This window comes from Sminthopsis crassicaudata, chromosome 2, assembly GCF_048593235.1.
Source record: "Sminthopsis crassicaudata isolate SCR6 chromosome 2, ASM4859323v1, whole genome shotgun sequence".
In the NCBI taxonomy this organism is placed as follows: domain Eukaryota; kingdom Metazoa; phylum Chordata; class Mammalia; order Dasyuromorphia; family Dasyuridae; genus Sminthopsis; species Sminthopsis crassicaudata.
Window position 1 is genome coordinate 421,759,934 of NC_133618.1, and position 13,571 is coordinate 421,773,504.

The window sequence follows — 13,571 nt, forward strand, 5'->3', positions numbered from 1 at the left end:
CAGGAGCCAGAGCCGTTTGTAGAAATAGGTTAGAACTCAATTGTGAAGGGCCTTTTCTGGGGGCCTAGACAAGCTTGAGATTTCTACACTAGTCATTCCCAATGCCTTTCTGTGAAATTAAAAAGAAAAATAAAATGGGCACACTCTCACTAGGTTCATCAGAAGCTCTGTCTTCCCCCTTTTTATGCCACTGCTTTTCTGGTCTCATTAGGGCTAATGACCTACCATTCTTCACTCTGATTTAAATAAAGGAAGTGCTGTACACAGGGGAGGGAGGTTCTGCAGAGAGAGAGCCATTAGTGAGGGGAGCCATAACCATTATTTCCAAAGATAATTCTGCTCAATATGCTTGACCCATGGGAGCAGACAGTCTACAATGCCCTGGTTTGATAAATGGAGTGAATGTCACCCAGAAGTCTCCTGGCTGTGAGCCTGACCTATGAACATCTCTTCTAGAGGGGAAAAAAATCTATCCTTAGAGACCAGCAAGCGTTGACTGTAATAATTTACTATCTTGCATACAGACCTGCTGCTGCCATGTTTGCCCACTAAAATGACAATTATGAGACATAGAATCAAAGTCCTCCTCACACCCCATCCTGACCCCTGTTATTCTGCCACACCATTGCTCAATAATTTTGGCTAATTTAACAGTCAGTATCTCACAGTAAAGTCAAATTATATCTTAGCTTCAAGTCAGCGGCCTGGGAGAGATCTTCATCTACTAGGGAAAAAGGAGAGAGGGAGGGTGGGGTAGGATGGAATGAGAATATTAGCAGAATTTATGAACTGGCATTTATTTCTATCCAACATTACTATTCTCATTAGATAAAGGTCAGGTCACCCAGAGCTTCAGGATCTACTGCTTACAATTTGATAAAAACCCAAATTAAAGAAAATTAAGAGAGATCATTCAGCTTCTGGTAACTCTTAAGGTCCATTTCTTTCCCTCTATCAACTGAGAGAAAAGCAAAATAAAAGAGGAGAGAGAAAGGTGGGGGGGGGGGAGGAAGGGAGGGAAGGAGGGAGAAAGAAGAAGAGGAGGAAGTCTTAGTAAATGGCAGAAACCTCCACAAAGCCCTGTGTAAATTTCAATCAGAAATTGAGTGGGTAACTAAAAAGACAAGTACAGGACCACAGAGACATAAATGAGACAGATAAATCATCAACTCAATAGTGCAAAACTTACTTAATGGTGGAGAGACTTTTGCTATTTAACTCACTGTGGGTGTTAAAATGGAGATCATGCTTCTCTACCAACTGGTCTTCATCCCCAAAAGGCGGGTGAGGAGACTCAGAGAAGGAATAGAAGAAAAAAGAAACAATGTGAATTCAACATTTAAATATTATTCTAAAATATGAGTCAAAAATTTGAAGCCAAGTCACTGAATTCAGTCAAAAAGCATGAAATTTGTTTAAATGTCTCCATTTTGGTTTAGTTTGGACCACAAAATGTTATCATAGTATTGCCATAGTTAATATTGTGTCAACACTTTCATTACAAGCCCTGATTTCCAGGTGTTTATAACTGAGCTGTAAATCTTGCAGCTGAAATTTAGCCTTTGAGACTTTGGATGGAGAGATCATTGGGAAGCCAAAATAAAGTTGGAAATTGTGTGAATTGGGGTTATACTAGAACTAGTGCAACAACTTAGAATGCATTTATTTCCTTGGAAGGATACCAAACGTTGCTACATGCTGAGAAGTGGTTGGTTTGGTGGAAAAAGTGTTCAGCTGGAAATGAGAAGACCTGAATTCTAGACCTGGTTTCTCCAACTAGATTTGTGACTAAGAACATAAGATTCTTGTGACTATCAAAAGAAGCTATATTCATGAAATACCTTCGAAAACTAAGGCACCAAATACAGGTTAGGGTTAATAACAAGAGCAATTAAAAGTTCCTATTAGATCTAGTTCAACAGCAAACATTTTAAGGTTAGTCGTTATAAGTACTTGTGCAATATGACTGATGGAGGATTTAAATCTGCTTCTATGCCCCACCTTGTCTTAAAAAAAAAAATGAAAGCAGATCTTATTTTTTTTAATACATGACATTTCCTGGATATTTTCAATTCCTGATACAATAGAGAGAGATGTAGACATTATGGTGGAAAGCCAAATTGTCTGTTCTCATTTCCAGCAATTGAAATGCTTACCCTTGAATGGGTTCTTAAAGAGTTTTGACCCTTTATTTGGCAACTCTTGGGGATAATCACAAAACTCTGCATAGGTTGTCCCTTGACTTTGCTCTCCACAGAATGCTGAGAGTAGCACATGGTATTCTACAGAACAGGACTCAAAGTTGGATGTTTCCAGCTCTGCAGGTGGGCCTGAGCCAAGGAAGTCTGAGAGGGATCCAAGTGGCCACAATCCCATGTTCCTACCCTCTAGGTCCAGACTCTCTTTCTCTTTTTTTCTTGTGTGTTTTCCATATAGAATCTCAGTAGTCCACAAGTTTTGGGCACACATTATAGATTCTTTATTTATCATGAATGATCAACAACTTTCTAGTGTATGCTTCAGGGGATCGCTAGTGCCAGTTTCTTTTCTCTGGGCAAAGGATAAGGATAGCATCAATAACAAAAGAATTTATGAAAAAGCCTCAGAAGATACTCTTAATAATAACAATAACAACAGTTAGATGGTACCTACTTTGTGCCAGGGACTGTGCTAAATATTTTACAAATATTATTTTGAACCTTACCACAGCTCCGGGAGGAAGGTGTTATTGTTCTATTTTATAAATGAGGAAACTGAGTCAAACTACTTGCCATGAATCACACAGTTAGTAAGTATCTGAGGCTGGATTTGAGCTCAAATATTCCTGACTTCAGTCCTCATGTTTTATCCACTGAGCCACCTAGCTGCCTAAATAAATTTACATTGATATCCTTTACTTTTATGTCACTTACATACCTCACCTCTTCCCTTGTTCTCCCAGAGACTCATTCCTTATAAGAAAGGATAGAGTTATGGGTAGAGAAATAGTTCATCAAAACTAATCCCTATATCAAAAATGTCTAACATTATGCTTAGTGTTTCATATCTATAGCACCTCCCCCCCTTTAAAGAATCAGGGCTGGGGGTAGTACAGAGGATAGAGCTATCTGTCTGTGTTAAGATTCATCTTCATGAATTCAAAACTGGGCTCAGATACTGCCTAGCTGGTGAGCTGGGCAAATCATTCAACATTACTTACCTCAGTTTCCTCATCTGTAAAATGATTTGGAGAAGGAAAATAGCAAAGTCCTCCACTATCTTTGATAAGAAAACCCTAAATGGGATCATGAAGGGTTGGACACAACAACAAATATCTCTTCTTTGGGACCAAGCTGTCATCATAATTTTGAAACATTCAGTTCAATTGTTTTATTTTTCTTTTTCATTTACATTGTGTTTATCATTTTCCTGGTTCTACTTCCTTCTCTTTGCATCAATTCATACAGGCAGAAGATTTTTTTTTTATTATAATCTAGACCTCTGCCAACTGCTTTCTCTCCTGGTTCATTTTCCTTCTTTTAAAAAAAAATAATATATTTTTTAATTGCTGACAACCACCAACACTTCAATATATGAAGAATGAAAAAAGGAGAACTGTATATGAAATTGTAAATTTTAGTTATGGTCAGTTGGTTTTAAAGATCCTTGGTCCATTTTCTAAAGCCCCTGGTTACTTAGAATAACACAAGGGTACAAAAGAGTTCATCTGTGGGACACAGAACTACAATCCAACTTCCTAACTATTCTAATCCAGAGTATTTTCATAAACAAAGCTCTTTAATATGTATCCTCTCGGATCACACAACAGGCTGGTTAGCTGTGGGGTTTGGCCAGTACTGTCCTATCAACCAAAAGCTGAGCTGACTTCCTTTAAACAAAGTTTTTATTTTCTCTGCAGTTCCCCTATAGCACATTGTCATTATGAGCAAGAGGTCAGTGACAAGATCATGTGAATGATTAACACTGTACATCCCGCTATTCTGTACCCCTACTAAGAACAAGCTAAAAGCTTCACCTTGCAAACCAAAGAAAATATTAAATCCATGAAATCATTCAAGTTGCCCTTCCAAAGAATAGGGAGGCTCAAAAATGTTTTATGCAGCAACCTACAAGAAACTCATTTTGTGGGATGTTTCACATTCCAGTCCATGGTTTATTCCCCCATATATCCCCTGCCACTAATATCAACCAGATGTGGCAGTGAAGTCTGTGCAGAACTGTAAAAATTACAAGCATATTCTGTAATTCCAAAGCATTGTAAAGTCACAGCTAGCTTTTTTTTTTCTCCCACAAGCTGGTAGAAAGTTCCTCAGAACAGGGACTACCTGTTCATTTTGGAAAACGCTTCTGCTGGTCCAACTGGCAAAAAGAGTTTCCACCATGGAATCCAAATCTGCTTCCCATAAATGGATAAGGGAAGTCAGAGAGATTCATTTGTAAACATCCTGGTTGTATCCATGAATTTTCCCTTTAAAAAAAAAAAAGAAAGAAAATGTTTCCACCTTTAATACTCTAGATCTTAGTACTGGATATGAGACAGGGATAAATACAAAATCCTGAGCCTTTATGTCTTAAAGATCCAAGAGAAGGTTGACTGAAAAATGGACGTATTTACAAAGTTCCACTTGGGAAATTAAAACAACAACAACAAAACCTACCTTGCCCAAAGTGGAGTGCATTCAGCTGACTTCACAGTCATTTTGAGAAAGGTTGCAAAGAGAAAAGAGCACCAGTTCTGAAGTGGAGAGCCAAAGGCTCAGATATGATTCTAATACTGACTATCTGTGTGAACTTAAAGAAAGACACAACATTCTCGATTAAGGAAGTGAAGACCTCAGTTTCCTCATCTAGAAGACTGAACTAGATGAACTCTGGGGTTCCTTCCAGCTCCAGCTCTGTGAGCTTATGGTACAGTAGCTGAAGGGATTGTGGATTATTTCATCCAACCTGTTTATTTAATAAAAAAGGAAACATGTCCAAAGAAAGGAAGAAATTCACTGGGAAAAACCTAGCACAATGACTAGCCCACAATTGACACTTAAATAATATTTGTTGAATTGAATCATATTGATACATACATGAAAGCCTTGGGCTTTTAAAATCAACTTAGCAAGTTAACTTAATACACATGTTTGTTGGGATAGAGTCCCAATGAAGAAAGAGCTTATAAGCACTTAAATTAGAAAGAGATCTTATGTAGTTTAACCCCCTTGTTTTTACTTATGGAGAAAATGAGGATTTGGGCAGCTAGGCAGCATAATGGATAGATAGCTGGACCTAGAGTCAAGAAGATTCATCTTCCTGAGTTCAAACCTGGCCTTAAATACTTACTGTGTGATCCTGAGAAAGTCACTTTACCATGTTTGCCTCAGTTACATCATTTGTAAAAATGGTCTGGGGAAGGAAATTGCAAGCCTCTCCAGTATCCTGGTCAAGAAAACCCCAAGTGGGGGGTCACAAAGGGTCAGATATGACTGAAAAATGATTGAATAACAACAAAAATGAGAAAGTGACTAACCCAAAGTCACACACAAAGTAAGTAAAAAGAGCTGGGAATGCAATCTTCAGCATTCTCCACACCTTCCTTCCCTAATACTTTGTTTTGGTTATATTGCATGTGCCAGTGAGGTGCCATGGTGACAGTACAAGTGAATCTGAAGGATAAATACCAAGATAGATACTATGCCCAGCGTAACCCATTATCTATCCACACAAAGATTAAAGTTAAATCAGCCTTCAAGTACATGATGAAACTTGTAGCTTGTGAAACACAAAAGCAGACAGAAGAAGTGCCCGACAGAAACGTTTGCTACATCAACATGGGGGAAGGGGAAATAAGAGTTAGGTACCCTAGAAACAAGGAGAAATAATTTGGTGTATTTAAAAAAAACTGGGGCAGCTAGGGTTGCAATGGATGGGTCTAAAAGACCTGGTCTCAGATATTTACTAGCGTGGGATCCGAAGCAAGTCACTTCACTCTATTTGCCTCAGTTTCCTTATCTGTTAAGTAAACTAGAGAAAGAAATGGCAAACACCTTTAGTATCTGCCAAGAAAACTCCAAATGGGATTATGGAAAGTCATATATGACTGAAAATGACTGAACAACAGCAACAAACAAAAAACTTAACTTTGGTAAAGACTGCTCAACATCTATAAGGCAGTGAATATGTTCTATAATAGTTCCTAGTGTGCCTGTTGTTGACTGGGCACAATTGGACAATAGCAGGACAGGGTGAAACTCTTAGGAAAAAATGAAACCCCTCAATGCTTTCCAGAATGCCTAGACCATAACACTAGGTACCTCTATCTCTTCCATAAAGTCTAAATATTTCTGGAGGCTAATTCCATACCATCATCATCCCACATCAGATAGAAATATCGTGAAAACTTAAAACATACAATTGTTTTCCCTGCTGAGTTTTCACATTTGTCTAACAGCACTGAAAACAAGCTCGGTGGAAACATTTATTGCGTGTCCATCTATCTTCAAGTTGGCCACAAAGAGAATATATATATATATATATATATATATATATATATATATGTATATGTATATGTAAAAGATTAGAATACAAGAGGGTCATTCCAGCTTAGAACTAAGCCAAATCATACACTAATATGAAGCTTCTCTGGAACTTGACGGTAATGGCCTTTAATTTTTTTCACTGGGAAATGTGGTTTGCAAAGATAAAGACTATAGTAGCCCCAAGGCTAAACCTGGTAGTTACTCTGAGCATTTTTCAGCTGCCAACATTTTAACTTCCTAATTCTTCAAAATTCCACTGACCCAAAGCAAAAGGTGATTTTTTTTTACCCTATTGACATTTTTAAGGCTGTCAAAGACCATAGCAAGGACTTAAATAACTGATCTCTCACATTCTGACATTAGCGTATATGATTATTCATCTACAATTGCTAAACAATTACTAAACATTCAATAGACTCTTTGGAATCAACTCTAGGACAGCTGTGTTATTAGGACATTGGATGCCTATATAGCTTCTTTACTAAGAAATTAGAAAATTAAAACACATACACAGCCCAATCCTGTGAGCCATTTTCTCTCCAATGTTCTCTAATCATTGTATTTTAGAGGACTGTTAATCACTAGTTCCACCTTAACTGACATTGTCTAAGATATCTTCAGAGATATTAAGCCATTAATCTACAAATAATCAAAAACCCTTATCCCTATGTTATGCTCTCTTTTTTATTAGAAGAACCAAGACTACATGCAAAAAAGGGTAAAATTTTAACATTTTAGAACTGGAAATAATTTAATAATAGGAAACTGTACATATTAGAGAACTATGAAAAACTTGTCTTTCTGGCTTCCAGTTTTGAACCCCAAAATGAGTTCCTGGTTGCAGAAGGAAGTGACACAGATGTCAGAAAAAGAATATCCTGAAGAAACTTATCCCAAACTTTCCAAACAGCCTCTACCTCTATACATAACACACTTCTGTGACTCTTGGTTCTGACTTGTGAACCTCACTTTATCTGACTTTGCCCCAGATCCACAATGCCACTTTGAGGCCTGCTACTGCCTTGTTTGCTGGCATCTATATCCCAGATTGTAGCATGTTGCCTAGCACATAGAAAATACTTCAAAAAAAGTTTTCTCATTCATTCATCTGTTCATTCAATCATTTATGCCTTAATATGTTCAATAATTCATTCAAAAATTCAATTCAGGAGCATCTCATTTAATCCTATTATTTTACCAATGATTTCTCAAGAAATGAAATGACTTGTGAGACTACACATGGTTGGTGGCAGACTCCTGACCCTGACTCATTCCAGAGATCTTTTCCCAATGAATTCAAGATGATAGGGCTAATTAGCTTTTGAAAAGGCACCGTGCAGTGAATTGGCCAGCCCCTTCTCTCTCTTAAAAAAAAAATTAAACTTTTTTGGACTGACTAACAGACTATAGTTATCAAGGGAGTGCTTGATAAAGTGTCTGAGTTAAAGCTCTAGGACAATGAGCAGGTCACTTATGTGCCACTGGCTGCCCTTTAACAATTTGCTATAGAGCAGAATTCTATACAAAATGGATAGTCATTTAATTTCTGCACCAGTGATCTTTCTCCTACCCCATGAAACCTAAGTAGCAGGTGCTTCCTTTTTCCTGATCTCAAGTGCTTTTGGGAAATAGGTCCTTTACCAGCTGTTGAAATGAGCATATAACAGCCAACAATGTCCAGCATATACCCTGCACAGGTGTGAGCCAATTAAGCACCATGCACTTGATAACCACCAATGTGTGCCTTACACAAGAGCCAGCACGAGCAATTTTGGATCCTGGGATAAGTATCATAAATCATGCCTGAGCCAAGCAGTAGGAAAGGTACCTTTATATCACCTTTATATACAATTTGTAATGTGAAAATAAAACAAGTGGTAATTAAGAAAAATTTCAGTTTAGTAAGAGGAGTTGCTATTGGGGCTTTAATGTTACAGAAAGAATACATATGTTAATTTTGTTTATATCCTCAAAATTTTGGTGCCCAGGTACCCTGCCCTAATTGCAGTTTTATTCAGCACTGTTTTCATTCCTCTTCAGGCTTTATTTCTGACTTTCCACAGGGCTTTGTCTACTATGCCATAGAAAAACTTCTTAATTCTGGAAATTCCTGCTACTAACATACTATTTCTCATGTTGGAAGTACTCTTTTGTGGTGTCAAGAACTAGATTTTGTGGTAGCAAAGAATTGAAATTTGGGGGATGCCCGTCAATTAGGGAATGGCTGAACAAGCTATGGTATATGGTTATGATAGTGTACTATTGTGTTATAAGAACTGACAAGCAGGATGATCTCAGAAAATCCTGGGAAAATTTATATTAGCTGATGCAAAGAGGAGTTGAAACAGAAATTTTACATAGTAACAGCAATATTATAAGGATGATCAATTGTAAAAAAACTTAGCTAACTTTGATCAAGACAGTGTTCCAAGAAAATTCCAAAGGATACATGGTGAAAAATGCTGTCTACCTCCAGAGAAAGAATTGTTGAACTGAGTGAAGATATTTTATTTAGAGTTTTTAATTTTATATATTTTTCCTGGGACTTGGGGAGTATGTTTTATTTACAATATGGCTAATATGGAAATGTTTTGCATGACTTCACATGTATAATTGATAACATATTGCTTGCCTTTTCAAGGGATATGGGAGAGGTTGAAGGGAGAGAATTTAGAACTCAAAATTTTAAGAAATGAATGTTAAAAATTTTTTTGTATAATTGGGGAAAATTTGATGAAATAAGTAAATATATATGTCTTTATATTGTATTTTAAAGGAAGTACTTTCTTCTCCTATCTACCATATGGTTCCTCTTAGAACCTTCAATTTAAGACCAATCTTCTCTTCATACTTCTCCAAGGTACCCTTCTGATTCTCTACAGAACTTTATCTACCATGATCCAGAAATGGGTACCTTTACCTTTACCTCTACCCTACATCCATTTCTTTTCATCTTCTTTTCAACTTTTTATGTGTTGTTTTCCTCCATTAGATGATAAGCCCAATGGAGGAGGGACTGTGTTTCTGCTTGAAACTATTTGAAGTGCTTAGGACAGTGCCTGCTAACAGCAAGCACTTATTAGATGCTTGCTGACTTCACTGTGTCTGCAGTCTGCAGACTTCACATTGTGCAGAATATAGAAGACACACTCCTATCCTAGAGACCCTTATTAATCTAGAAGGCATAGTGGACAGATGCTGGACTTAGATGGAAGACTTAGGTCCAAACCTCACCTCTAACATGAATTAGCTCTCTGATCCTGGATGGATGATTTTCATTTGCGAAATGAAGAATTTGCGTTAGTTAGCTAGCCTCCAAGATCCCTTCTAGCTTCAACAATATGTTTCATTGAAACACACACAATACACACACAACACACAATTTCTAAGGTCCCTTCCAACTTGACAACAACAACCTAAGAGTATACAACTAATCACAATCAAGTCTTAAATTTCACATGCAGTTTAAGAACAGGCGTTCAGGTGAAGTCAACAATCTATTCAGACAGAATTTACTTAGTAACTTCTATGAGGGTTACTGTGGTAGACCTGGGGTGGGGGAAGATACAAAGTTTAGATAAGACACTGTCTTTCTTTTTTCGGGTGATTCCAGTCTAGTGGGAAGATAAGACAGAGATAAAAGTAATGCACAATTTTACATTAAAAGCATCAGAAAGTTGCAAAACAATGAGAAGTTTGAATGGGGAAGATCATTACTGACAGGGGGAGGGTTCATGATAGACAAGCAACTGAATTGTGGCTTTACAGACAGGGATGGAGGTGGGGAGGATGACATTAGAGAACATGAGGGTAAAAGCATGAGACAAATGAGCACAAGGCATGGTGGTTGGGGAAGAATAAAGGACAGTCCAGAGTAGTTGAGTGTAGATGTTAGAGAGGAAGAGTGGGATGTAGCTGGGAAAGCTGAGAAAGTTCAGAAAAAGGAGACATCAATGAAGGCTAGAGTTATTAGGGAAGTTTTCACTGAGAATGAAGGCTTTGACAGATCCAAGAGTAACTCAACTTCCTTTTTTCTTATTAGTTTTTTTTCAATTAACAAGCATTTATTTTCTCTGCCTCCTATCTACCACTTTAAAAAATATCTTGTAATATGTATAATCAAGCAAAAAAAAAAAAAAAAAGCCCATATCTGAAAATATGTGAATTGCCATTTTACTGTGAATCATGCCCAAGAATGACTACCTAAGACAAGGTTCCATTGTACCTAAATATGCCAGTCAATGTACCAAAGATTGTCTATGCTCACCCTATAACCACAGTTCATCAGTCAGTCTTCAGATTTAATTTTTTTAAGAGAGGAGTGAGAGCCTGAGGGATCCATTGTGGATCATACTCTGGGATTTAAGTAATTATCTCAATTATGGTGACTTCACTGAAATTCAGAGCTATGTCCACTGAAGACTGGAGCAGGAGGATGTGCATTGATATCCTTTCATTCAGGTTTGGTCAGACACATAGTCAGATACACTGACTCTGTATTCTATACTCTGTACTCACTATAAACTCATAGCATATGCCTAGCGGCAGTTTGCCCCAGGGCTAACTGAAATCTTAATTCCTTTCAAACTAAATAGGGAATCAGGGAATGATTTGGGGAAGACTAAGGGGCTGTACTTTAGGGACCCACTGACAGAATCTCAAACAATCTTTCTGCTTGTTCCCATACTAGGAAAGCATTACAGAATAACCAAGAAGACCAACTGAGAACCCGCTTTTGCTTCTGGATAAGAGGATCATTTGAGTAAGAGTTAACAATTTTACACATGCACTTGAGGGTTTCTTAAAATGTGAAAATCTGACCACAGATTACCATCATACAAATCAGAACCGGTGCTAGGGGAATGAGACCTGTATTCCGATTAGAAGAAATTGGATTCAAATTCGACTTCTATCACTTAACCATCTATTGAGACAATAGGCAATTCATTAAATCTCTTTTGGTCTCCATTTCCTCATGGCAAAAGGAGGGTTGGGCTAAATGACCCCAAGAGTGCTTCTAGCTCTAAATCTGTAATCCTATAAACTACTCATTCAACCTGGGCAGCAAAAACCAGACATATTCTGGTTACTGAAAAGCCAATACTAAAATCACAAAATAAATAGCATATAATCTGCTCTAATTATATAAAAGCAGGATAAACAAGTGCCATGTGATCCTGAGCTGAGAAACTAGCTCTTGTGTGGAAATAATTTAAGAAAATGGATATACCGGAGAGATGAGGCGGAGACCAGGGTCAACTTACTCTGTTTTCCTGGCTCTGCTCTTAACTCAGCTTCTCCAGCTGAGTTAGAAACACAAGTAGGGTGGACTCACATGTGTGTTCAAACAGCATAGGTGCATGTGTATGTGTGTGTGTGTGTGTGTGTGTGTGTGTGTGTGTGTGTGTGTGTGTACATTCACCTTCATGTTAAACCAGCTGTGTGGAAGACCACAAGGTTGTACCATATCCAGTAAGAAGGGTTGACAGAGATGATAGAGCACCTTGGTGCAGAGACCACCACAGGAGAGGTGGCTGACAAGATGCAGGTGTTTCTTACTTGTGAAGAAGGCTTCTGTCCAAATTAGGGCCCTAAACAGTCCTTTCATGTTAGTGCACTGACAGCAAAAATGTGTCTGTATGTGTACGTGTATAGGCAATAATGCATATGTGTATTTTTCGCAACACTGATTTGACTCCTAAATGAATATAAGATGTCATGTGTTTTATGTTCCCCAAGTAAGATGAATTTATTTCTATTTCTTCATGTATAATTTTATTGCACAAGTAAATATTGAACACAATTGGAAATATATATGGATATCACAACTTTTCAATCTCCCTAATGATAACTGCACAGTTTGACTAGCAAGTCTTCTAAACAGACCAATTGTTGTACCCCTCATAGAAAAACTGCAGAATAAAATTTATCTGTATGCAGCTCCTGCTGAAAAGTCTCCAAAATTGTTAATTCATGCTCTATCCAGTATCTATCCTTGTGATCAATGAAACACTAGAAGTCACTAGAAGAATCTATACCAGAATCACAGAATCCACTGGCTATCAATAAGCACTGATGGAGCACCCATCATGATAAGTGCTCAGTCCCACTACCTCAAAATCATATTTCATTTCCAACTCCAGCCAGTCTCCTGTTCAAAATAATTCATATTGAATGAATGTACCCAAATGTCGCTGTAAATGATCATTTCTGGTGGGGAAAAATGACTGGCTGGTTCACCCATTCTTGCAGAAACATCTTCCAAATAGAGTATTCTGCAGCTAGGAGATCTAGAAAGCACAGTCTATGCCCCATTTATTCTGCAAATAGCAGGCACTGTTCTCACCAGAATGATTGTATGTGAATCTAGGCTCTAATCAAAATGTTGTGTTCAAAGCAAGAGCTCTCCAAAAACAGCACTTTTTTGTTAACAAATGGAAAGCAAATCCCATAAACATGAGACATTTCTCTGCAAGCATCTGGGCCCTTCTGGAAAGCCCCTCCTCCTCTATTACCTCCCCCCAGTCCCTTAACTCCCCCATTAGCAAGGAGCATCCCGCCATCACAAATAAATTATCACACTGGCCTCTTGAAGCTCTTACACCCTGAGGGAAGCAAATAGAAGAAAAGACGGATGGCTTCTTTATTTTTTCTCTAGTTCTATTTCCTTCAACTGGCAACACCTCACTGAACATTGGTCTGGCTTTTCTATTCAACAGATCCACCGCCAAGTATCACATGGCACAAGAGACTACCAACACAATGGCAAATGCATTATCCACACCAGCCATAGTAAATAAAAGCACAGCCTGTATATTAGGAATCAAACTCTACTTACAATCTGGTTAACTTCAGGGTGTTCTGGAAAAGCAATTCTGGGAGGACTTGTAGTTTATTCTTGTTCAAACGCCTAAAGATAAAAAACAAATAGAAAATACAAAGAACCATTAAGGAAAAGTCCATGTAAGGGGAATCTTGTATAACATAGATTCCACATCAATAAATAATAACAATAAAAAATAATAAGTAATTATTGAATATCTC

General features: G+C 37.7%; 1 protein-coding gene across 1 annotated transcript in view; it reads right to left on the bottom strand.

Annotated features, from left to right (window-relative positions):
- Positions 1–13,571, bottom strand: part of SLIT3 (slit guidance ligand 3) — a 772,880-nt gene that overhangs the window by 615,159 nt on the left and 144,150 nt on the right. The window contains 1 exon segment of the mRNA XM_074292023.1: positions 13,366–13,437. Within this exon segment, the coding sequence (XP_074148124.1) occupies positions 13,366–13,437 (72 nt within the window).